This window comes from Lampetra fluviatilis, chromosome 65 (assembly GCF_964198595.1).
Source record: "Lampetra fluviatilis chromosome 65, kcLamFluv1.1, whole genome shotgun sequence".
Classification (NCBI taxonomy): Eukaryota; Metazoa; Chordata; class Hyperoartia; order Petromyzontiformes; family Petromyzontidae; genus Lampetra; species Lampetra fluviatilis.
Genome location: NC_136339.1, coordinates 920,036 through 942,202, shown reverse-complemented (window position 1 = coordinate 942,202; position 22,167 = coordinate 920,036). Strand labels below are relative to the sequence as shown.

The 22,167-nt window shown below is 47.8% G+C and overlaps 1 protein-coding gene across 1 annotated transcript in view; it reads left to right on the top strand.

Annotated features, from left to right (window-relative positions):
- ZPLD1 (zona pellucida like domain containing 1) overlaps positions 1 to 22,167 on the top strand; it is a 121,683-nt gene that overhangs the window by 5,335 nt on the left and 94,181 nt on the right. The window contains exons 2-3 of the mRNA XM_078882413.1: positions 1,048 to 1,128; positions 3,372 to 3,577. Of these exons, the coding sequence (XP_078738539.1) occupies positions 1,048 to 1,128; positions 3,372 to 3,577 (287 nt within the window). The remainder of the gene's footprint in view (positions 1 to 1,047; positions 1,129 to 3,371; positions 3,578 to 22,167) is intronic.

Sequence of the window (22,167 nt, the reverse complement as noted above, 5' to 3'; positions counted from 1 at the left end):
TATGGATGGCCTCACCCCCGCCATATAAATGTGGAATTTTTACCACTGGCTCTGTGGCGCTGTAAAAGACACGAACACCAATGTCTCAGTGTTTACGTGAGCAGGACATTGGTTTGTCTCGTCTACCCTCTAAACCTGCTGAATGTGGATACCATCCACCTCATAGCTGTACCCATATCACGTCTCCATAGCTGTGCCCGTATCCCAGAGATGTGCCCATAGCTGTTGCCCACACGAGTGTGGACAAGGCGGGCTGCGTGTTGCATTGCCGAGCGGCGCGCGCGTGGCGCTTAACGGACGCGTCGCGCCTCGTTTTTTGTTGTTGAAGCCTGCGAGTTATGTCGTCGGATGCGCGCACAGAATTTGCCTCCCCATCTCTTCCCCTCCCCTACCCCCAGTGCCGGATTAAACTCGTGTGGGGCCTGCTATAAAGGGGCCCTACATTGAAAAAAACATAAATATTAAAACACAAATTTTTTACTTGCATAGTAAAGTAATTGTATTTTTTCATTTGCTATACAGCCAGATAATACGAAAAATCGCTAACCATAAACACCCAGTCGTTCATAAAAATTGAAGGCAGTATAGTACTATAGTAACAGAGCAGGTGCAGAATCTCTGAACCGGAATAGATAGCTTGAAAGCGTTTAGTGCGGGGCCCTTGAAAGTGCGGTGCCCGTAGCTACAACACGTGTAGCTACTACACGTGTTGTAGCTACTTTAGGTACGAGGATAATCCGGCGCAGGCCCCCCTCCCCGTCTCTTCCCCTCCCCTACCCCCCGGTGCACTCTGCCCCGCTCGCCGCTCGCCCACCGGCCACGGGGCAGCAACAACGACAGACGGCGCCACTGTCCACGCTCGCCCATTCTCCACGCCGCCCATTCAGCGGTCGTCGCTTTCATTTGCGAGCCGCTGCCGCTGCTGCGCCACAGCGCTCGGAATGCGCGCGCGTCAAATGGGGCCCTGAGAAATTGTGGCAGACTCCAACCCCCCCATCCCCCCATCCACCTCCACGTTCATGTTTCCCCGCCCGCGCCTGCTGACAGACCTGGCTGGGCGCGCCCGCTACCGCCACGGAGCACAAAGCACGCGGGCGAGGAGGGGAGTGGATGGTGGAGAGAAGATTGGTGAGGGTGGTGGTGGAGAGATGATTGGTGAGGGTGGTGGTGGTGGTGGTGGAGAGATGAGTGGTGAGGGTGGTTGTGGTGGGGAGATGATTGGTGGTGGTGGTGGTGGAGAGATGAGTGGTGAGGATGGTGGTGGTGGGGAGATGATTGGTGGTGGTGGTGGAGAGATGATTAGTGAGGGTGGTGGTGGTGGTGGGGAGCTGAGTGGTGAGGGTGGTGGTGGTGGTGGTGCTGGAGAGATGATTGGTGGTGGTGGAGAGATGATTGGTGAGGGTGGTGGTGGTGGAGAGATGATTGGTGAGGGTGGTGGTGGTGGTGGGGATATGATTGGTGAGGGTGGTGGTGGTGGTGGAGATGATTGGTGCTGGTGGTGGTGGTGGTGGGGAGATGATTGGTGAGGGTGGTGGTGGTGGTGGGGAGATGATTGGTGAGGGTGGTGGTGGTGGTGGAGAGATGATTGGTGAGGGTGGTGGTGGTGGTGGGGAGATGATTGGTGAGGATGGTGGTGGTGGGGAGATGATTGGTGGTGGTGGTGGTGGTGGTGGTGGAGAGATGATTGGTGAGGGTGGTGGTGGTGGGGAGATGATTGGTGAGGATGGTGGTGGTGGGGAGATGATTGGTGGTGGTGGTGGTGGTGGTGGTGGGGAGATTATTGGTGAGGGTGGTGGTGGTGGTGGAGAGATGATTGGTGAGGGTGGTGGGGAGATGATTGGTGAGGGTGGTGGTGGTGGTGGAGAGACGCGTTCCTGAAAGGTGCTAACGACGACTATCCAAACGACGTTAATCGAAGATTGACAGGTGAGGTGATGGAGACGAAGGCTGAGAGGCGACGGAAGCGAGAAGGGACGGACGATCCCAAGGTACCACCAGACCATTCTGAGCTCCTGGAAGCATCACGAGGCCTCCTCATTCACCCTCTGGCATAACTCCCTATACACCCCAGCAGGTTTAGAACACCTGAGTGTGAAACTGAGGAATAAAGAAGGGGAGTTCACCCAGATCTGGGCCCCCTCGTGAATGCCACTCCAGCGACCTTGAGTTTTACTTGACTGACCTTGAAATGACACTGACTCCCCCCCCATCTTTCCCCCTTCCTTCCACCGAAGAAAAGTGATCTGACACACCACGTACCGCAGAACGCTATACGGTCCTACACGTCCGCATTGGTTGTCTGTCTGAGCCGCCTATCCCACTACGCACCACACTCCCCTGTCGCCGAAGTTGTACACCCCCCCCCCCCCCCCCCCAATGATCAATACAAAAATAAATAGGATGACCGGGATTTTTTAAAGTAAAATTCTGACACAACCGAGGTTATGCTAAATTGGCTCCTCCACATAACGTCCACCAACTTATTGACAGCACGGTAATTAAAACCCAGTCCTGTAGTTAGGCATTCAGGAGTAATATTCGATTCTTCCCTGGCGTTTGAGGCACAAACTGGAACGTAAATGTGTCCCTTGTCCAGATTCGGAACATTGCTCGCGTGCGCCGTTGTCTTTCTGTTGCTGAGGCTGAGAAGCTGATGCACAACGAACGTCCTCTTCTCTACACTCGACTACTTTGCATGAGAGTCGTAGGTGGCTAAGAGATATTAACTACCTCGCCTGGTATACAGAAGGTCGTGGGTTGCGATCCCGACATTGACGCCTGTTTACGTGGAGTTTGCATGTTCTCCCCGTGGTCGCGTGGATGTTTCTCCGGGTCCTCCCGTTTTTGTCATCCACATTTAGAAACAAGCGGTTCGAGTATTTTGCTGCTAGACATTTGCACGTGGTAAGCCAATTGGTTGGGCTATCATTTGTGGCCAGGTCGCTTCTGAAAAAGAGCTACAGAGCTCAGTGGGCCTTACCTGGTAAAATAAAAAATAGTTTCCATATTTGTTCTAGTTTGCTTGCCGGTGCACGAGCGGTGGGTGGCCAGCACCACGCCTGGCCACCTTTGTCTTCCATGTCACGGTGCTCATTTGTATTTATATATGTTGAACTTCATTCGCACCGTAAATAGCCAACCGTGCTACTCGAAGGTGCGGGAGGAGGACAACAAACGAACACACAAAAGGCAGTTCTACCTAAATGAGTTTTCGATATAGATGATTTCAAAGTGCTCCAGTGACTTCCAAATATTGGAAGAGCGTTCCAGAAATCCGCAGAAGCGCATCTGAAAGCGTGCGATGCGATGACTGTCTTTGTTCGAGTATATGTTGAACCACGGCGGTTGTGCCAGGCCATGTGCACTTTAAGGCTACGTGAAATGCGCCACGCAGTGGTGGCGCAGTGGAGCCCTGGCGGCGGCATTGCTCGGGGTGGCGCTGGGTGCCGGCTCCCCCGGCCTTTTCCGCTTGTCACCGAACCGCAACAATGGCACCGAGTTCCTCGTGACCGCCGGTTCGCCCCTGTCCACCCCCCCCCCCGCGGGTCATGAAATCCGTAGGAGCCGTTGCCTCCAGGTGCCGCAAATCGCCGGGCATTGATGCGGAGTTGGCCTGCCGCGGTAGACATGCACCGCTCGCCCAGTGACAAGCTGGGCGAGCGGTGGTGCCCCCCAACTCACCTGCCCCCAAGCGGGCGAGTGAGTGGCGGCAACCCATGTCTCTTCCTCGGCACCCGTGAGAAAGCCATGGGAATGTGTAATTTTTATCGCCGCTGGCTGGGACCACCCCCCCCCCCGATAACAGATGTGCCCCACACTTCGTTGCTCGTTTTGAGCGGGGATACGCTTTTGATGATTCGTTTTGCGTGTTTTTCCTGTTTCGAGTCGTTTATTTCAATGGGAGTTGTCCAAACATCTCAATGTAGGACTACAGAGCTTGGGCAAGTGTTGGTAGTACCGCTTCTGGCTGTTTTTTGCGGAACTTGTCTGTGGTTTCTATTTCCTCTGAATCATTCACCTTTCCCTCCTCCCTCTCTCTCTAAGAATGAACGAAATCTGCGCACGTTACGAATGTAGCATACAATTTTGACTTACAACTTTCGTGACTGCAGGAATTTATAATATTTAGTTTTTTCGGTAAAGTCACGTAGATAAAAAAAAACCTCACGACGTTTCGATCGCAACATAAGCGGTCGTCATCAGGCGGAGAGAAAAGGGGGGCAAGCCTCCGACTGCAACTGTTTATAAAGGCTTGAAAATGTGCACAGCCCAAGTGTCAGAAACACACTTGGGCTGCGCACATTTCCACAGCTTTGGCGCGTTCATTCATGCGGCTCCGCGGCTCTTGTCCCCCACTCCTTCTGACACTTGGGCTTGCCCCCTTTTCTCTCCGCCTAATGACGACCGCTTGTCTTGCGATCAAAACGTCGTGAGTTTTTTGTTTTTTTATCTAAAAAAATTTCATTTCCTTTTCTTTTTTTTATCTACGTGACTTTACCGAAATAACCAAAGAATATGAATGTAGCATTGTTTTATTTGGCAATAACGATAATCTAAACCAAACTTTTTTTTTTACCAGGTAAGGCCTACTGAGCAAGAAATCTCTTTTTTCAGAAGCGACCTGGTCGCAAATGATAGCTCAACGAAGTGGCTTATCATCACGTGGAAATTTACAGCAGCCAAATACTCTAAATATATGCTGATTCTAAATGTGGAGGGAAAACCCGGAAGACCCAGAGAAAAAGTCATGCCACCACGGGGAGAGAGACACGCAAACTCCAAATATACAGCAAGCATCAGGGTCGGGATCGAACCCACGCCCTGCTGTGTGCCAGGCGAGATAGCTAATATATTGTCACCGCGGCACCCTGTACGATAGCCGCTGTCCTCGGTCACTAAGCTCACATCGTGGGTCAATTTGAATATTAATCAGAATCAGAATATTTAGACTGTGCGTCTATAAGTTGAACTTTATTCGCACCGTACGTAGCCCAACCACGCTCATCCGAGGTGCGAGCCAACTGTGCCAATCAGAGGTGCGAATAATCAGACTGGAGGGAATCCGATGAGCTGTGAAGCTCTTTTTCACAGACCTCCAGTAGCTTCTGCCGGCACACATCCTCCAGTCTGCCTCAAGCGGCTTCCGTTTCCTCCTCGTTGAGTCGTTGAGCCCCGCGTCATGTCTCGAACCCAATAAGGAGAACGTCGCCGTTCCATCGCAGCTCCACTGGTCTGGAATTCACTCCCTCCATAGGCTCACATGGAGACCCATAGCCTCACATGGAGACCCATAGACTCTCATGGAGACCCATAGACTCACATGGAGACCCATAGACTCACATGGAGATCCATAGACTCACATGGAGACCCATAGACTCACATGAAGATCCATAGCCTCACATGGAGATCCATAGACTCACATGGAGATCCATAGACTCACATGGAGACCCATAGACTCACATGGAGACCCATAGACTCACATGAAGATCCATAGCCTCACATGGAGATCCATAGACTCACATGGAGACCCATAGACTCACATGGAGATCCATAGACTCCCATGGACACCCATAGACTCACATAGAGACCCACAGACTCACATGGAGATCCATAGACTCACATGGAGATCCATAGACTCACATGGAGATCCATATACTCACATGGAGATCCATAGCCTCACATGGAGATCCATAGACGCACATGGAGAACCATAGACTCACATGGAGATCCATAGACGCACATGGAGACCTATATATTCACACAGAGAAGCATAGACTCACACACAAAAGCATAGACTCACATAGAGACCAACAGACTCACATAGAGACCCACAGACTCACATAGAGACCAATAGACTCCCATGGACACCCATAGACTCACATGGAGATCCATAGACGGACATGGAGACCCACAGACTCACATAAAGACCCATAGCCTCACATGGAGACCCATCGACTAACATGGAAACCCATAGACTCACATGGAGACCCATAGACTCACATAAAGACCCATACCTCACATGGAGACCCATTGACTCACATGGAAACACATAGACTCACATGGAGATCCATAGACGCACATAGAGACCTATATATTCACACAGAGAAGCATAGACTCACACACAAAAGCATAGACTCACATAGAGACCCACAGACTCACATAGAGACCCACAGACTCACATAGAGACCAATAGACTCCCATGGACACCCATAGACTCACATAGAGACCCATAGACTCACATAGAGACCCACAGACTCACATAGAGACCAATAGACTCCCATGAACACCCATAGACTCACATAGAGACACATAGACTCACATAGAGATCCATAGACTCCCATGGACACCCATAGACTCAAATAGAGACCCATAGACTCACATAGAGACCCATAGACTCCCATGGACACCCATAGACTCAAATAGAGACCCACAGACTCACATGGAGATCCATAGACTCACATGGAGACCCATAGCCTCACATGGAGATCCATAGACTCCCATGGAGATGCATAGACTCACATGGAGACCCATAGACTCACATAGAGACCCACAGACTCACATAGAGACCCACAGACTCACATGGAGATCCACACACTCACATGGAGATCCATAGACTCACATGGAGACCCACAGACACACATGTAGATCCATAGACTCACATGGAGATCCATAGACTCACATGGAGATCCATAGCCTCACATGGAGATCCATAGACGCACATGGAGAACCATAGACTCACATGGAGATCCATAGACGCACATAGAGACCTATATATTCACACAGAGAAGCATAGACTCACACACAAAAGCATAGACTCACATAGAGACCAACAGACTCACATAGAGACCCACAGACTCACATAGAGACCAATAGACTCCCATGGACACCCATAGACTCACATAGAGACCCATAGACTCACATAGAGACCCACAGACTCACATAGAGACCAATAGACTCCCATGAACACCCATAGACTCACATAGAGACCCATAGACTCACATAGAGATCCATAGACTCCCATGGACACCCATAGACTCAAATAGAGACCCATAGACTCACATAGAGACCCATAGACTCCCATGGACACCCATAGACTCAAATAGAGACCCACAGACTCACATGGAGATCCATAGACTCACATGGAGACCCATAGCCTCACATGGAGATCCATAGACTCCCATGGAGATGCATAGACTCACATGGAGACCCATAGACTCACATAGAGACCCACAGACTCACATAGAGACCCACAGACTCACATGGAGATCCACACACTCACATGGAGATCCATAGACTCACATGGAGACCCACAGACACACATGTAGATCCATAGACTCACATGGAGATCCATAGACTCACATGGAGATCCATAGCCTCACATGGAGATCCATAGACGCAAATGGAGAACCATTGACTCACATGGAGATCCATAGACGCACATAGAGACCTATATATTCACACAGAGAAGCATAGACTCACACACAAAAGCATAGACTCACATAGAGACCAACAGACTCACATAGAGACCCACAGACTCACATAGAGACCAATAGACTCCCATGGACACCCATAGACTCACATGGAGATCCATAGACGGACATGGAGACCCACAGACTCACATAAAGACCCATAGCCTCACATGGAGACCCATCGACTAACATGGAAACCCATAGACTCACATGGAGACCCATAGACTCACATAAAGACCCATAGACTCACATGGAGACCCATTGACTCACATGGAAACACATAGACTCACATGGAGATCCATAGACGCACATAGAGACCTATATATTCACACAGAGAAGCATAGACTCACACACAAAAGCATAGACTCACATAGAGACCCACAGACTCACATAGAGACCCACAGACTCACATAGAGACCAATAGACTCCCATGGACACCCATAGACTCACATAGAGACCCATAGACTCACATAGAGACCCACAGACTCACATAGAGACCAATAGACTCCCATGAACACCCATTGACTCACATAGAGACCCATAGACTCACATAGAGATCCATAGACTCCCATGGACACCCATAGACTCAAATAGAGACCCATAGACTCACATAGAGACCCATAGACTCCCATGGACACCCATAGACTCAAATAGAGACCCACAGACTCACATGGAGATCCATAGACTCACATGGAGACCCATAGCCTCACATGGAGATCCATAGACTCCCATGGAGATGCATAGACTCACATGGAGACCCATAGACTCACATAGAGACCCACAGACTCACATAGAGACCCACAGACTCACATGGAGATCCACACACTCACATGGAGATCCATAGACTCACATGGAGACCCACAGACACACATGTAGATCCATAGACTCACATGGAGACCCATAGCCTCACATGGAGACCCATAGACTCACATAGAGACTCACAGACTCACATGGAGATCCCTAGACTCACATGGAGATCCATAGCCTCACATGGAGATCCATAGACTCCCATGGACACCCATAGACTCACATAGAGACCCACAGACTCACATGGAGATCCATAGACTCACATGGAGACCCATAGCCTCACATGGAGATCCATAGACTCACATAGAGACCCACAGACTCACATAGAGACCAATAGACACCCATGTACACCCGTAGACTCACATAGAGACCCACAGACTCACAAAGAGACCCACAGACTCACATAAAAACCCATAGACTCCCTTGGACACCCATAAACTTACATAGAGACCCACAGACTCACATAAAGACCTATAGACTCCCATGGACACCCATAGACTCACATAGAGACCCACAGAATCACATAGAGATCCACAGACTGACACAAAGACCCACAGACTCCCATAAAGACCCACAGACTTCCATGGACACCCATAGACTCACATAGAGACCCAAAGACTCCCATGGACACCCATAGACTCACATAAAGACCCATAGACTCACATAGAGACCCACAGACTCACGTAAAGACCCATATACTCCCATGGATACCCATAGACTCACATAGAGACCCACAGACTCACGTAGAGACCCACAGACTCACATAAAGACCCACAGACTCCCATGGACACCCATAGACTCACATAAAGACCCATAGACTCACATAGAGACCCACAGACTCACGTAAAGACCCATATACTCCCATGGATACCCATAGATTCACATAGAGACCCATAGACTCACATAGAGACCCATAGACTCACATGGAGACCCATAGACTCACATAGAAACCCATAGACTCACATAGAAACCCATCAACTCACATAGAGACCCATAGACTCTGATGGACACCAATAGACTCACATAGAGACCCAAAGACTCACAAAGAGACCCACAGACTCACATAAAGACCCATAGACTCCCATGGACACCCATATACTCACATAAAGACCCATAGACTCCCATGGACACCCATAGACTCACATAAAGACCCATATACTCCCATGGACACCCATAGACTCACATAAAGACGCACAGACTCACATAAAGACCCATAGACTTACATGGACACCCATAGACTCACATAAAGACCCATAGACTCCCATGGACACCCATAGACTCACATAGAGACCCATAGACTCACATAGAGACCCATATACTCCCATGGACACCCATAGACTCACAAACAGACCCATAAACTCACATAGAGACCCATAGACTCACATAAAGACCCATAGACTCACATGGACACCCATAGATTCACATAAAGACCCATATACTCCCATGGACACCCATAGACTCACATAGAGACCCACAGGCTCACATAAAGACCCATAGACTCACATGGACACCCATAGACTCACATAGAGACCCATAGACTCACATGGACACCCATAGACTCACATAGAGACCCATAGACTCACATAGAGACCTGTCGCTGTTCCACTCTCTGATCTCCTGGACTGCACTCCCACTGTTGAATAAGCTGGGCGTGTGACCACGCTGCTCACACTGCGGATTGGCGTAGGGTGTGGGATGGGCAGGGCAGGTCCGTTTCAGTTGTCACTCGCCACTGATGTTAGCCGTGGCCGGGAATCAATCTCATACTGCCATGGTGTGTGGCCGAGTGCGTGAACCGCTCCGGCAGCGGTCCATGTAACTCTCCACACGAGCCTCGTAGCTGCCACTTTCCCTGACTGATGCCAAATCAAATGTTGAATCGTCATCATGATCATCATCAACATCATCATCATTTTTATCATCATAATGATAATCATCATGATCATAATCATCATGATCACCATCATGATCATCATCATCATAATGACGATGGTGATTTCGTACTCAACTTGGTTCAAAAGCATTTAATGTAATTGCTGCTCCAAAGTTGTGGAACCAGCTGGTGTCTTCTCTGGCGATCACCACTCTGCCATCGCTGTACACTTTGAAACAGACGTTTTCATGAACTCGTGCTGCTGCTGCCGCGTCCGTCTTCTGTCGAGTCACCCCTGATCTGATAATAAACTTCAGATTCTGATCATGATCATCATGATTATCATGATTATGATGATTATGATCATCGTGATGATAGGGATTGCGCGCGTTTGCCTAAAATAACTTCACTCCTTTCACATGAGGGTCCTACCAAGTTTTCGCAGTAAGAGGGGTAATGTTACTGCTGCTGTTTATGAGGTCACGGAGCTCCACCACCACTACGACCACCGTTGATTGACCATACAAAGTTTTAACTCACCACATGGTTCTCTTTCACACTTGGAGAGAGCGGTTCGGAGGTGCTGGAAACCACAGGCAAGTGGGAAGGCAGCCAGACTCTGTCAACAGTTTCCCAAGCTATTTGGCACTTTTATGCGTGGAGTTTGTATATTCTTTAAGATGTTCTTTGTTCATGTTTTTGTTTGTTGCGGTTGCATCCGAGTCAAGAGCCGCATGGCTCACAGGGCTATACCCAATAAATGGAAACTGAAACTGAAAATACTCATTGCACACACAGTGCTTGCCACAAATGAACCACAATACCTCGATGATCTCGTCAAGGAGCATAAACCATCACGCGAACTCCGCTCATAATCGCAGCAATAGCAGCGGCTTCTGGCTGATCATCGAACAAAGACGGTGACAGCATCGCGTGCTGTCAGATGCGCTTCTGCGGCCGTCTGGAACGCTCTTCCTTCCGATATTAGTAAAGCCACTGGAGCTATGCACTTTTAAACCCTCTAGACTGAAAACTCATTTATTTTTGTGTTTGGGTTGTCATCGTTCCCCCGCACCTCCGATTCGCACGGCTACATACGGTGTTAACGAAGTTCAACGTGCAGGTATCGATTACCTTTATATGCTGATAGAGACGCGGGTGCAGGTGAGTGGCACGGGAAGAAAAGGGGGGGGGGGGTCACGTGACTAAAGGAGTGGGGGTTCGCTTGCGAGGGGGTAGGGTAAGGGGGTGACCCCCAAGGGGTTAGGGGGTAGGGGGGGACCCCTCGGAGCGCGTTAAGTAGCGCTCCCCGAGGCGCCGCGGCTTTCCTCCACTCGCCGCGTCGCGATGTCTGCTCCGTCTCCCTCGTGGTGGTCCCGCTCCATGGCGTCCCCTCCCATATCGGTGAGGCTGTCGCTCTCCTCTCTCCGCTCTCCTCGCCCCCCCTCTCTCGCTCCTCTCTCCCCTCTCTCACTCTCCTCTCTCCGCTCGCTCACTCTCCCGACTGCGGTTGGTCCGGCTGCTAAAATCGTGGAAATGTTCGACTCCACCCGTAACCGGTAACTGTATGCAATACAAAAAAACGGTTAAATACCGGTTTACCGTAAGAGCAGAAATGTCTGGAGCAATAAGCATAAACTTGTCGAACTTTGTGTCTAAGGACCGAGGGCAGCTATGGAGGCCCCCCGTTCGATTAGAACTCTCACGGCGCAGCAGTTGCGGTGGCTAGGAGATGTTAACTACCTCGCCTGGTATGCATGATATCTTGAGTTCGATCCCGACCCAGACGCCTGCTGTATTATTTGGGGTTTCCGTGTCTCGATCTCTTTCTCCCCCAGTGGTCCTGTGGAATTTTTATCCGGGTCCTCCGGTTGTATTTGACTGCTGTAAGTTTTCACGTGATAAGCCACTTCACGGAGGGATCATTTTTGGCCAGGTCGCTTTTGAAAAAAAGAGCTACATAGCTCAGTTGGCCTTTCTTGGTAAAATAAACATTTGTTTAGTTTGAGAGGACGACTCGGGATCGAACCCACGATCTCCTGCATACCAGGCGAGGTATTTACTATCTCGCCACCTTGGCAACATCTCTCAACTATTCTCACTGCGTGGGCTGGATACGAACACGAGTGAGGGAATGAATGAGCTTGCATTCATATCGCGCTCGCTCGGTACCACATTAACGAAACGTCTCGGAGTGCAAAGTCCCCTTACTATTAGCAGCTGCCCCTGTGCGGCACAAGGTGATTCAGCAACCTGGCACGAGGCATGGCCCGTAGCCCTCCTCTATGCTCAGGAGCTAAATGGCAATGTTGGAGGTCTGCTCGGCACGATAGGGCTTCAGGAGACAGAAGTTGTGTTATTTTGATATTCTTCCGTTGAAGGAGCCCAGACAACTGTGCCTTACTATGTGATCCATAAGTTTCAGTGGCATTGCCACAATCGCACTAATGTGGCTTGTCTCTATGTATCGTTATGTATCCCTACGGGTCTCCATGTATATCTGAGGCTCTGACTCTATGTATCGCTATGTATCTCTACGGGTCTCCGTGTAAATCTGAGCCTTTGTCTCTATGTGTCGCTATGTATCTCCACGGGTCTCCGTGTATATCTGAGGCTCTGACTTTATGTATCGCTATGTATCTCCACGGGTCTCCGTGTATATCTGAGGCTCTGACTCTATGTCTGGGTTTTCTACATGGTCCATATTTTGTGTTCCATGGCCACAGTCGCTCTGCTGTGGTTTTGTGTCTTTATTTTTTGTATTCCATTGTTGAGAGGAGATGTGGGTGCAGCATTCTCTTGTTGGTGTTCTGATGCGTGTTGATGGTCACACTTGGGTCGTGGAGGAGGAATTTCCGAGCCAGGAGGTGGGATGTTCGGCTCTCGAATGAGGAGGTGTGACAACTGTTCTAATTGTTCGTGGTCTATTGTACAAGTTTCGTATAATTGATGGAGCGCGCTGGCCCAATTACATTTTGCAGCTCAGTGGCAGCAATTGTCTAAAGCGGCCTGACCCTGCTGATGAGGCCGAGAAAGTGAAAAACTGACCCAGGGTTTGCTGCTTAATAATAATAGCAATGTAGAATTATAACGCACTGCACAGTGTTCGTGCCAGCCTTCATAAGTCCTCCTCGCTAACAGCACTTGGCCCAACAGTCTGTTTATAGGCGATGCGGGGGGTCTTTGTCATTGCATTACCATCTTCTTACGTGTCAGTTGCATAACTTAAAGTATTCTGTGTTGTGTATTTATCGAGGTATGCGTACAACGCGCACCAATATCTGGCAGAAAGGGGGCCCTTGCCGATATAAACATCTGGAAGTTAATCAGCAGTGGTCCAAGCAAAACCTCACTTTGCTGATGAGACCAGACACTGAATATCGAAACCGGTCCAGAGATTCTCTTGTCGTGAAACAATACCGCTGAAATAATACATGAATTAGTGGAGTTAGGCGTTTGCTTGAACCAATGGTGTGTGAAGTGCCAGATGTTATAGGCAATGACAGGTGTCTCTTTAGCGGAGTCAGGCTTGCTTGAACCAATGCTGCATGAATTGCAAGGAATAGTTTCCACATTGTGTCTAATCAGCAACAGAGGCAGGCTTGCCTGAATCAATGATGGTTAACTGCCACATCGTACAAGCAAGGACTGCTTTCAATATTGTCTCATCAGCAATCAGGTTTTGCCTGAACCAAATGCTGGTAGGTCTGCCAACCTTACAGGCAAATTACCTCTCTCCCTCTCTCTCTCTGTGTGACGGGGTCCCTCCAGTCACACACAAAATTCTAAAGGAAAACACAATTCAATGCAATCATCACTCGCGTCAATCATCACTCGCGTCAATCATCACTCGCGTCAATCATCGCTCGCGTCAATCATCACTCGCGCGGAGGTTGTGGGAAACACTAGATTTACATTCTCCACAACAACGCTCGCGTGCAGGCAGTAGGGTTGCTGAAACCGTTGCCGCCTTTCCGGAACGTTGTCAGTGGAACGTTCGTAATGAACGCGCCAATATGGCATGCACGTGGATGTACACAATCGCACGGCGGCAGGGCCCAAGTTGCCGCTCATTATTTGCCGTCGTTTCTCAGTTGAACGGTAAGACGTTGCAGCCCTGCGGTTGCTCGCTCACTCGTCGCACGGTGGCGAGATGGGAACTACCTCGCCTGGTATACAGGAGGTCGTGGGTTCGATCCCGATCCCGACCCCTAACACCTGCTGTATATTTGGAGTTTGTGGTGTCTCTCTCCCCGGTGTTTGCGTCGATTTTTCTCCGGGTCCTTCGGTTTCTATCCCACCACATTTATAATAATCAACGTGCGTTTAGAGTATTTAGCTGAATTTCGATTTAAAGCTTTCGTGACTGCAGTGATTCATATTCTTGGTTCTTTCGGTAAAGTCACGTAGAAGGGAAATAATAAAATAATAAAAATAAAACATAATAAAATAATTCTCACGACGTTTCGGCCACAACGCAAGCAGCCGTCCTCAGGTGAAGACCAGGTCTGTCGGGGAGACAGCGTCTGAATGTCGGCGTGGAAGAATTGGCCCAATGCTCCCCCTCTCTAGAGCTCCCTCGAGTGGAGGACCTTCCACCCAAAGTGAACTAAACTACTAAACTATTTGTGTTTTACAAGGTAAGACCCACTGAGCTACTATATTGCTATTTTTCAGAAGCGACCTGGCCACAATTGATAGCTCAACGAAGTGGCTTATCATCGTGTGGAAATGTATAGCAGCCAAATACTCTTCTTGGTTCTTTTGGTAAAGTTACGTAGAAGGGAAATAATAAAATAATAAAAATAAAACTTAATAAAACAATTCTCACGACGTTTCGGCCACAACGCAAGCAGCCGTCCACAGGTGAAGACCAGGTGAAGACCAGGTCTGTCGGGGAATGTCTCCCCGACAGACCTGGTCTTCACCTGAGGACAGCTGCTTGCGTTGTGGCCGAAACGTCGTGAGAATTATTTTATTATGTTTTATTTTTATTATTTTATTATTTCCCTTCTACGTAACTTTACCGAAAGAACCAAGAAGAGTATTTGGCTGCTATACATTTCCACACGATGATAAGCCACTTCGTTGAGCTATCAATTGTGGCCAGGTCGCTTCTGAAAAATAGCAATATAGTAGCTCAGTGGGTCTTACCTTGTAAAACACAAATAGTTTAGTAGTTTAGTTCACTTTGGGTGGAAGGTCCTCCACTCGAGGGAGCTCTAGAGAGGGGGAGCATTGGGCCAATTCTTCCACGCCGACCAGACGTGTGTCAGATACAGGGGGTCGGCAACCTGCGGCTCTTTCTAAGGACCACTCGAGTGACATTATTTATTAAGGACCCACTGGTCTCGTATTCACCGCGTGTATTGCTGATGCTCTTGATATATTGAGTGTTTTTTTTACCGAATTCGGAAAAAACGTCTATTCCTGTTGTTTTGGTTGCCGGCCCCTGTTGTTGGATGAAGCGACCGGGGGCACCCACATTTTAGCCCACCACCGCAAGCGACCTGCCATGCCATAGGTCGGTCAGACACCCTGAAACGTTCTGCTTCTTCCGACACTTTTCAAATTGTGCTGGGAAAGCTGGTGACCGATTTTTTCCGGGTTGTTCTTTTTTTTACCGTGCGGCTACCGTAATGCAAACACAGTACTCTTGATCAGCCATCGCGTGTAAGTGTAAACCGAAATAACCTCAAGTCGCCATCCATGACCAGGTACGACATTCCCTCGTTATTCGCGAGGCATACGTTCGGGAGATGCTCGTGAATAGCAAATTTCGCAGATAACGACATTGGTCTGCGAATTACGTTAAATAAATAAAGAAGCTAAATGTTGTATCTCAATTTAAAAAATGCGAGCCTCGCTAAGAAAATGTTCCCTCCTCAACGCCCATGGGAAGGGAGTTTCACAGGATTTGTGCAATCCACCAACCCTCCAACATCGCTGGCTTACAGCTGCCACGTACAGCGTCGCCACCACTGTTACCTGGCTGTGAGTGCCGCTTGGCCAAGAGGCGGTGTCCCAGGAACCAGGATAAATTTATCTCGCCACTGGATGTGAGCCGTGGCTGGGGAAATCGAATCGGGTCGCTAGGTTCACAGCGTGGCGTGCTATGCCACATCTCTAACCTCGTCATGAGCCGTAAGAATCGATACGAATTGACGATCCGAGGCATCATCGTCGTGTGACACCGCCACTGCAGTGAAATTCCTCGGTAGTAACACATTCGTTCAGCAGTCAGTGAAACCTCTCCTCGTTGCCTGGGTGGGGGGGGGCTGTCGGCCCAGGTCGTTTATGAACGCCTTTTTGCAGAAGCGATTACTGCAGAATGTCTCCACTTGTTTGATGATCTTCTTTTCTATAGCGTGGCGGTGTCGCCTTACCCGTTCAGAGAAAGCGTTTCTGTGTTTTCCATCAATGAGGCCCATCGCTGCTCCCACCCGCTCTCTCTTTGGGGGGCCCCCTTTTGTTGCGCATGACTCCAATCTTTGTGGCTCCGTTGTCTCAAATATCAGCGCACATCCTTCCCACTGCTAATAGTCCGGGCCGTTTGCTGCACTGGGGCCCGTTCCCATTACACGCATCCCCGCCACTTTCTCTCTGTCGCTTTATCAACGATGCGACCCACAGGAACAAACGGCTCTTATCTCCACATGCACGGCCTAGCGATGCTCGCTTTGATGAGCCCAGGCGGGTCCATCATCGCAAACGAATCTAAAGATTAAAAATGCGAGAGGTGGCCATGCGACTCGGAGATGAGAGATGCTGATCTGGCACTGCCGAGAACCTAGGTTCTAATCCAGGTTTCAGCATTCACCTGTGATTAAACCAGAGTCTCAAGTGTAGTGAGTTGATGGTTTAGCATGACCACTAATGACTTATATAGATATCCATAGATACACGTAGAGACCCAAAGACTCACGTAGAGACCCACAGACTCACACATTGATTGGGCTATGATTAAACCGGGTTCTCAAGTATAGTGAGTTAATTGTCTCAGTCTGAGCACCAATGACTTACATATATATCCATGAACGCACGTAGAGACACATAGACTAACGTCATCATCATCTGGGATCCCGCGAGGTCGAGTAAGATGATCGTCCATAGACAGTGATGATGGTCCGAGTTTGTGGGTACGCAGGCGGATGATAAGGCCAATAATCCTGGAAACACATATTTTTTGTTACAGTGACAGCATGTGTTGTCGTGATTTATAGTTTGGAATATTTGAGTGTCCTGTCTGGCCTGGGTGCGTTATTTCCTTTGTGCTCCTTTGTCAGTTTTGTGATGGTGTCTTTGTGACTCAAAAGTGTCGAATACTTGGTGGACTCGAGATTTCCAAGATGAATGCTCGAGTGCCAGCTGCTTCCCCCACGTGCTACCGGGTCGATGTTGCACTTGGTGAGGTTGCTCTCGTGGACATCCCTGTAACAACGTTTCATTGGGTCCCCTCCGGAGCGTGTCCCGTCCTTGAGTTTGGTATAGAAAGACTTGCTTGGGAAGCCTAGAGTTGGGCATTCTGACAACGTGCCCAACCCAACGAAGCTGATGTTGAGTGATGGCAGCTTCAATACTCGAGGCTCCAGTCTGTTCAAGAACACTGACATTGGTTTGTTTATCCTGCCAAGGATTTTCCCTAAGTAGCGCTGATGGAATTTCTCAAGTGCCTTTCAGTGTATTCTTTATGTTGCCCACGTCTCAGCGCCATACATGAGTGTAGGGATCACAACAGCATTGTAGACTACTAATTTGGTGGTCGTTTTGATGTCATGGTCATTAATAACCCTCTGTCTTAGGCGACCGAAGGCTGCGCTGGCTCAAGTAGAGACCCATAGGCTCATACAGAGATTGGGCTGTGATTAAACCGGATTATGAAGCTTAGTGAGTTGATGATCTCAGCCTGACCACCAATGACTTACATTGATATCCATAGACTCACTTAGAGACCCTTAGGCTCACACATAGATTGGGCTGTGGTTGAACCGGGTTCTCAAGCATAGTGGGTTTATAGTCCAGTCCAGTCACCAATGATTGCACACACAAACCATTTAATGTACAAATTGGTTCTTAATTTAATTTGGCTAAATCTCAGTTCCGTGAAGTAAATGTATTGGTTTCACTGTCATGAGATGAACATTGCTGCCATTGAACACAATAGCTGGTGATTCTGCTGATTTGGCAGTGGTGCACAAGCACAAATGATAATACATAAAACTCAACACATTCTTTAGTAACACTGTGTGGCCTTAAAAGGAAGAACATATAATAGGCGACGTTTTGAGCAATGGCCCTTATTTTTATTATTATTACACACTTTCATTGAACTTGCCGTTTTGTCTGTTTATATTCTTTGGAATTTTTGACACTTAATATCTTCGGATCTGCAAAGCCCAACGAGCTGATATTGTCTACACAGACTCAGCCTCGCGTGAAAATTCAAGCTTTAATAAATAAATAAAATGGTCCAGGTCCCGCCGATCCTGCGCCTATTCGTATTTTTACTCAATTTTAATGATTCATCCTCGTTCATTTTACCCCCCACCATTTTTGAAATCTTGAATGCTCGCGCCCAGCCACGCGGGAAAACGTCTCGTCCAATCAGAGGCGCCTTTTGGGGAGACTCTGACCAATGAGAGGCCGCGCTTACATCGCCCCTCGTCATGGCGCTGGAGCGGCCGCTGTGGTTCCCTCTTAGCGTGAGACCAGCAATTACAATAATAATAATGATCACTACTGTTGCTGAAATAATTACATAGTTATAATTTTAATAAATAGCATTGTTGTTTGCTTTGCCCACGCACGTTCCGACGCGCGGAGGCCAACATGGTTATGTTAAAGTTGAGCAAGCAGGTGAGAACCGTGATCTTGTTTTACAATTAAATGCCGTAATGTTATCCCTATTTTGATTGACTAAATTTTCGAATGATGATTTTGAAATAAATGGTTTAAATTAAAGTGCTAAATCTGAGAACGTTGAATACGGACTGTTGTCCAAATGCGTGCATTATAGCTTTGCAGTCTATATGCGTCTTAACCATCTTTCATACAGCATAGTATTACTGGTAGGAACGAAGTGGACCAGCCTACAACAGATTATATCGTCCGTCCGTTTGTCCGTCCGTCCGTCCGTCCGTGTAGCAATATCGCCCCCTACTGCAAACACTTGGCATGACCCTACACAAACCTTTAGACTCAGTGACGCTTTCCTGGCTAAACAAGTGTAACATTCCCTTAGAATTCCCTGAGATAGCTTTTAATTAAAACTTTTAAATTAAAATTTTACTCACAGCGCCCTAAAGCCTACAGCTAGGCCTAAAGCCTCGAACTACGCCTCAAACTCTCCCTTCGTATCGTACCCCCGCGTGTACAAGGGAGTTAATGTTTAACAATGTTACATTCCCTGATGCTTTTAAATAGAAACATTTAAATTTGAAGCTTTTACATAAATAATAAAAACATTTAAATTAAAAATTAACTCACGGCGGTCTAAAGCCTACAGCTAGGCCTAAAGCCTAGAACTAGGCCTCAAACTCTCCCTTCATATCGTACCCCCGCGTGTGTGAAAGGGAGTTAATGTTTAACAATGTTACATTCCCTGATGTTTTTAAATAGAAACATTTACATTTAAAGCTTTTACATAAATAATTAAAACATTTAAATTCAAAATTAACTCACAGCGGCCTAAAGCCTACAGCTAGGCCTAAAGCCTAGAATTAGGCCTCACACTCTCCCTTCGTATCGTCCGATTAGGTGTAGCAACATCGCCCCCTACTGCAAACACTTGGCAGGACCCTAGAAAAACCTTTAGACTCAGTGGGGCTTTCCTGGCTTAACAAGTGTAATAATACATTATGTTTATATTCTTTGGTTATTCGTTCCTACCAGCCCACCCCGCAGGATCCTGTTTAATGGTCGCAAATACGACAATTAAATGCGTTATACGTATCACGTTGTTCCAAATATAATTCACGACTTTGCAATCAGGGTGATCGTTATTATAATTATTAGCCGTGATGCGTGCTACCAGCCTTCCATTACATAGACTGTTGTTGTCTAGCAATTCGCATGCTTTCATTTATTGTATAGACGAGGGTTGACATAGGCAGAGTCATCATTGTCATCTCTAAAGGGTCATTACAAAAATGAGCTAAAAAAACTGTTTTTTCAATGCACACACTTTTAATTGCACTCTAAAGTACAAAATACATTATTTTGACCCCAGAGTTAATCACATTTTATGTACTGAATTAAAGTGGGTGACTTGCATAAAGAAAATTAAACATATCGCAAGGACGCCACCCAACTTTTATTCAGCACATCAAATGTGATTAATTCTGGGGTCAAAATAATTTACTTTGTACTTTAGAGTGCAAATAAAAGTCTGCTGTATATTTGGAGTTTGTGGTGTCTCTCTCCCCGTGTTTGCGTTGATTTTTCTCCAGGTCCTCCGGTTATCCCACCACATTTATAATAACGTGCGTTTAGAGTATTTGGCTGCTATACATTTCTACACGATGATAAGCCACTTCGTTGAGTTTTCAGTTTAATTTTATACCTACGTGACTTTACCGAAATAACAAAAGAGTAAGTGATATTGCTGAATGTGTTCGTGTTTTTATCCTGATTTGCAGGATGGATGGTTAAGTGTTTCCCCCCCACCCTACCTCACTGTGTGGACCAGAGGTCACACGAAGGATCAGAGATAGCTCTGTGATGTCCGCTTCCGTGAGCCATTCTCAAGCTCGGAGCATCGCACCGCTCCGCGATTCTTCAACTCGTGACGCGACTCACAACAGCAAGATCGGCATACAAATGGGAAATATACAAAATTTAAATACGCTGTGGGAGTGCACTTGGCTGGGTTTTAAAGGATCTGAAGTGCAAGGTAATTAACATCTCACCGCAGTGGCGAGATGTTATCTACCTCGTCTGATACAGGAGGACGTGGGTTCGATTCTCAACCCTGGCACTTATATATTTGGAGTTTGCATGTTCTCCTGTGGTCGTGTGGATTTTTCTCCGAGTCCTCCACATTTTCTCCTCTACATTTAGAATCGGCAAACATTTCGAGTATTTGATTGTTATAAATTTCCGCACGATAAGCCACTTCGTTGAGCTATCATTTGTGGCAAGGTCCCTTCTGAAAAAGAGCTATATAGCTCAGTGGGCCTTACCTGGTGAAGTAAAAATAGCTTAGTTTAATTTCGCAATATATACGGTTTGGAAGCATTCAGTCATATTTCTCCTTTACTGGCAAATGAGTCTCACAAAGGTTTGGTTCCAGACTGCTCGTTTTTTTCCCCATCTGTTGGCAAATCCACTCCTTTCTTTCGGACGGCATTTGAAAAGCGGACTGACAACACGTTAATGCCCGATGTGTTGAGTCCAGTAACCCATGCGGTGGCATCAGGAGTTGCGTGGCGTCCCTGCCACCCGTATAAGCGTGTAATGGGCAGTGCTCCGTTATTGTGACGCGATGAATAGATTGCACTTCATCACGTGCGCAATAGATCGTGCGACTCTTTCATTCTCCACTTGTGAAGGCTATAGCCGCCCCCCTGACATGCGTTGTCCTAACACAATTAAGCGCAGGATCATTGCCTTCCGAGCAGCCTGTGAAGCCAGCTCATTCCTGCGTCGGGTACACTGGTGTCCTGGGTGTACTGTTATATACATCCGTCTCATTGTGTACGTACATCTCATCGGTGGATAAAGTCCGAGAAGAGTGTAAAAGAATGTTGATGCTATATTTTATGATATATATACAACATTTATTTGAAGTTTTCGTGACTGCAGGGATCCATACTCTTTCGTTCTTTCGGTAAAGTCACGTAGGTATAAAATAAAATCACGACGTTTCGGGCGCAACACAAGCGTCCGTCATCAGGTGTGCTTGTCTCGCAGAGAACCAAAGAGTATGGATCCCTGCAGTCACGAAAACTTCAAATCTAGATCGAACCGCCTCTACGAGGAGGGTTTTCACACATCCGTTAGAGCTTTTAACAGACTGCG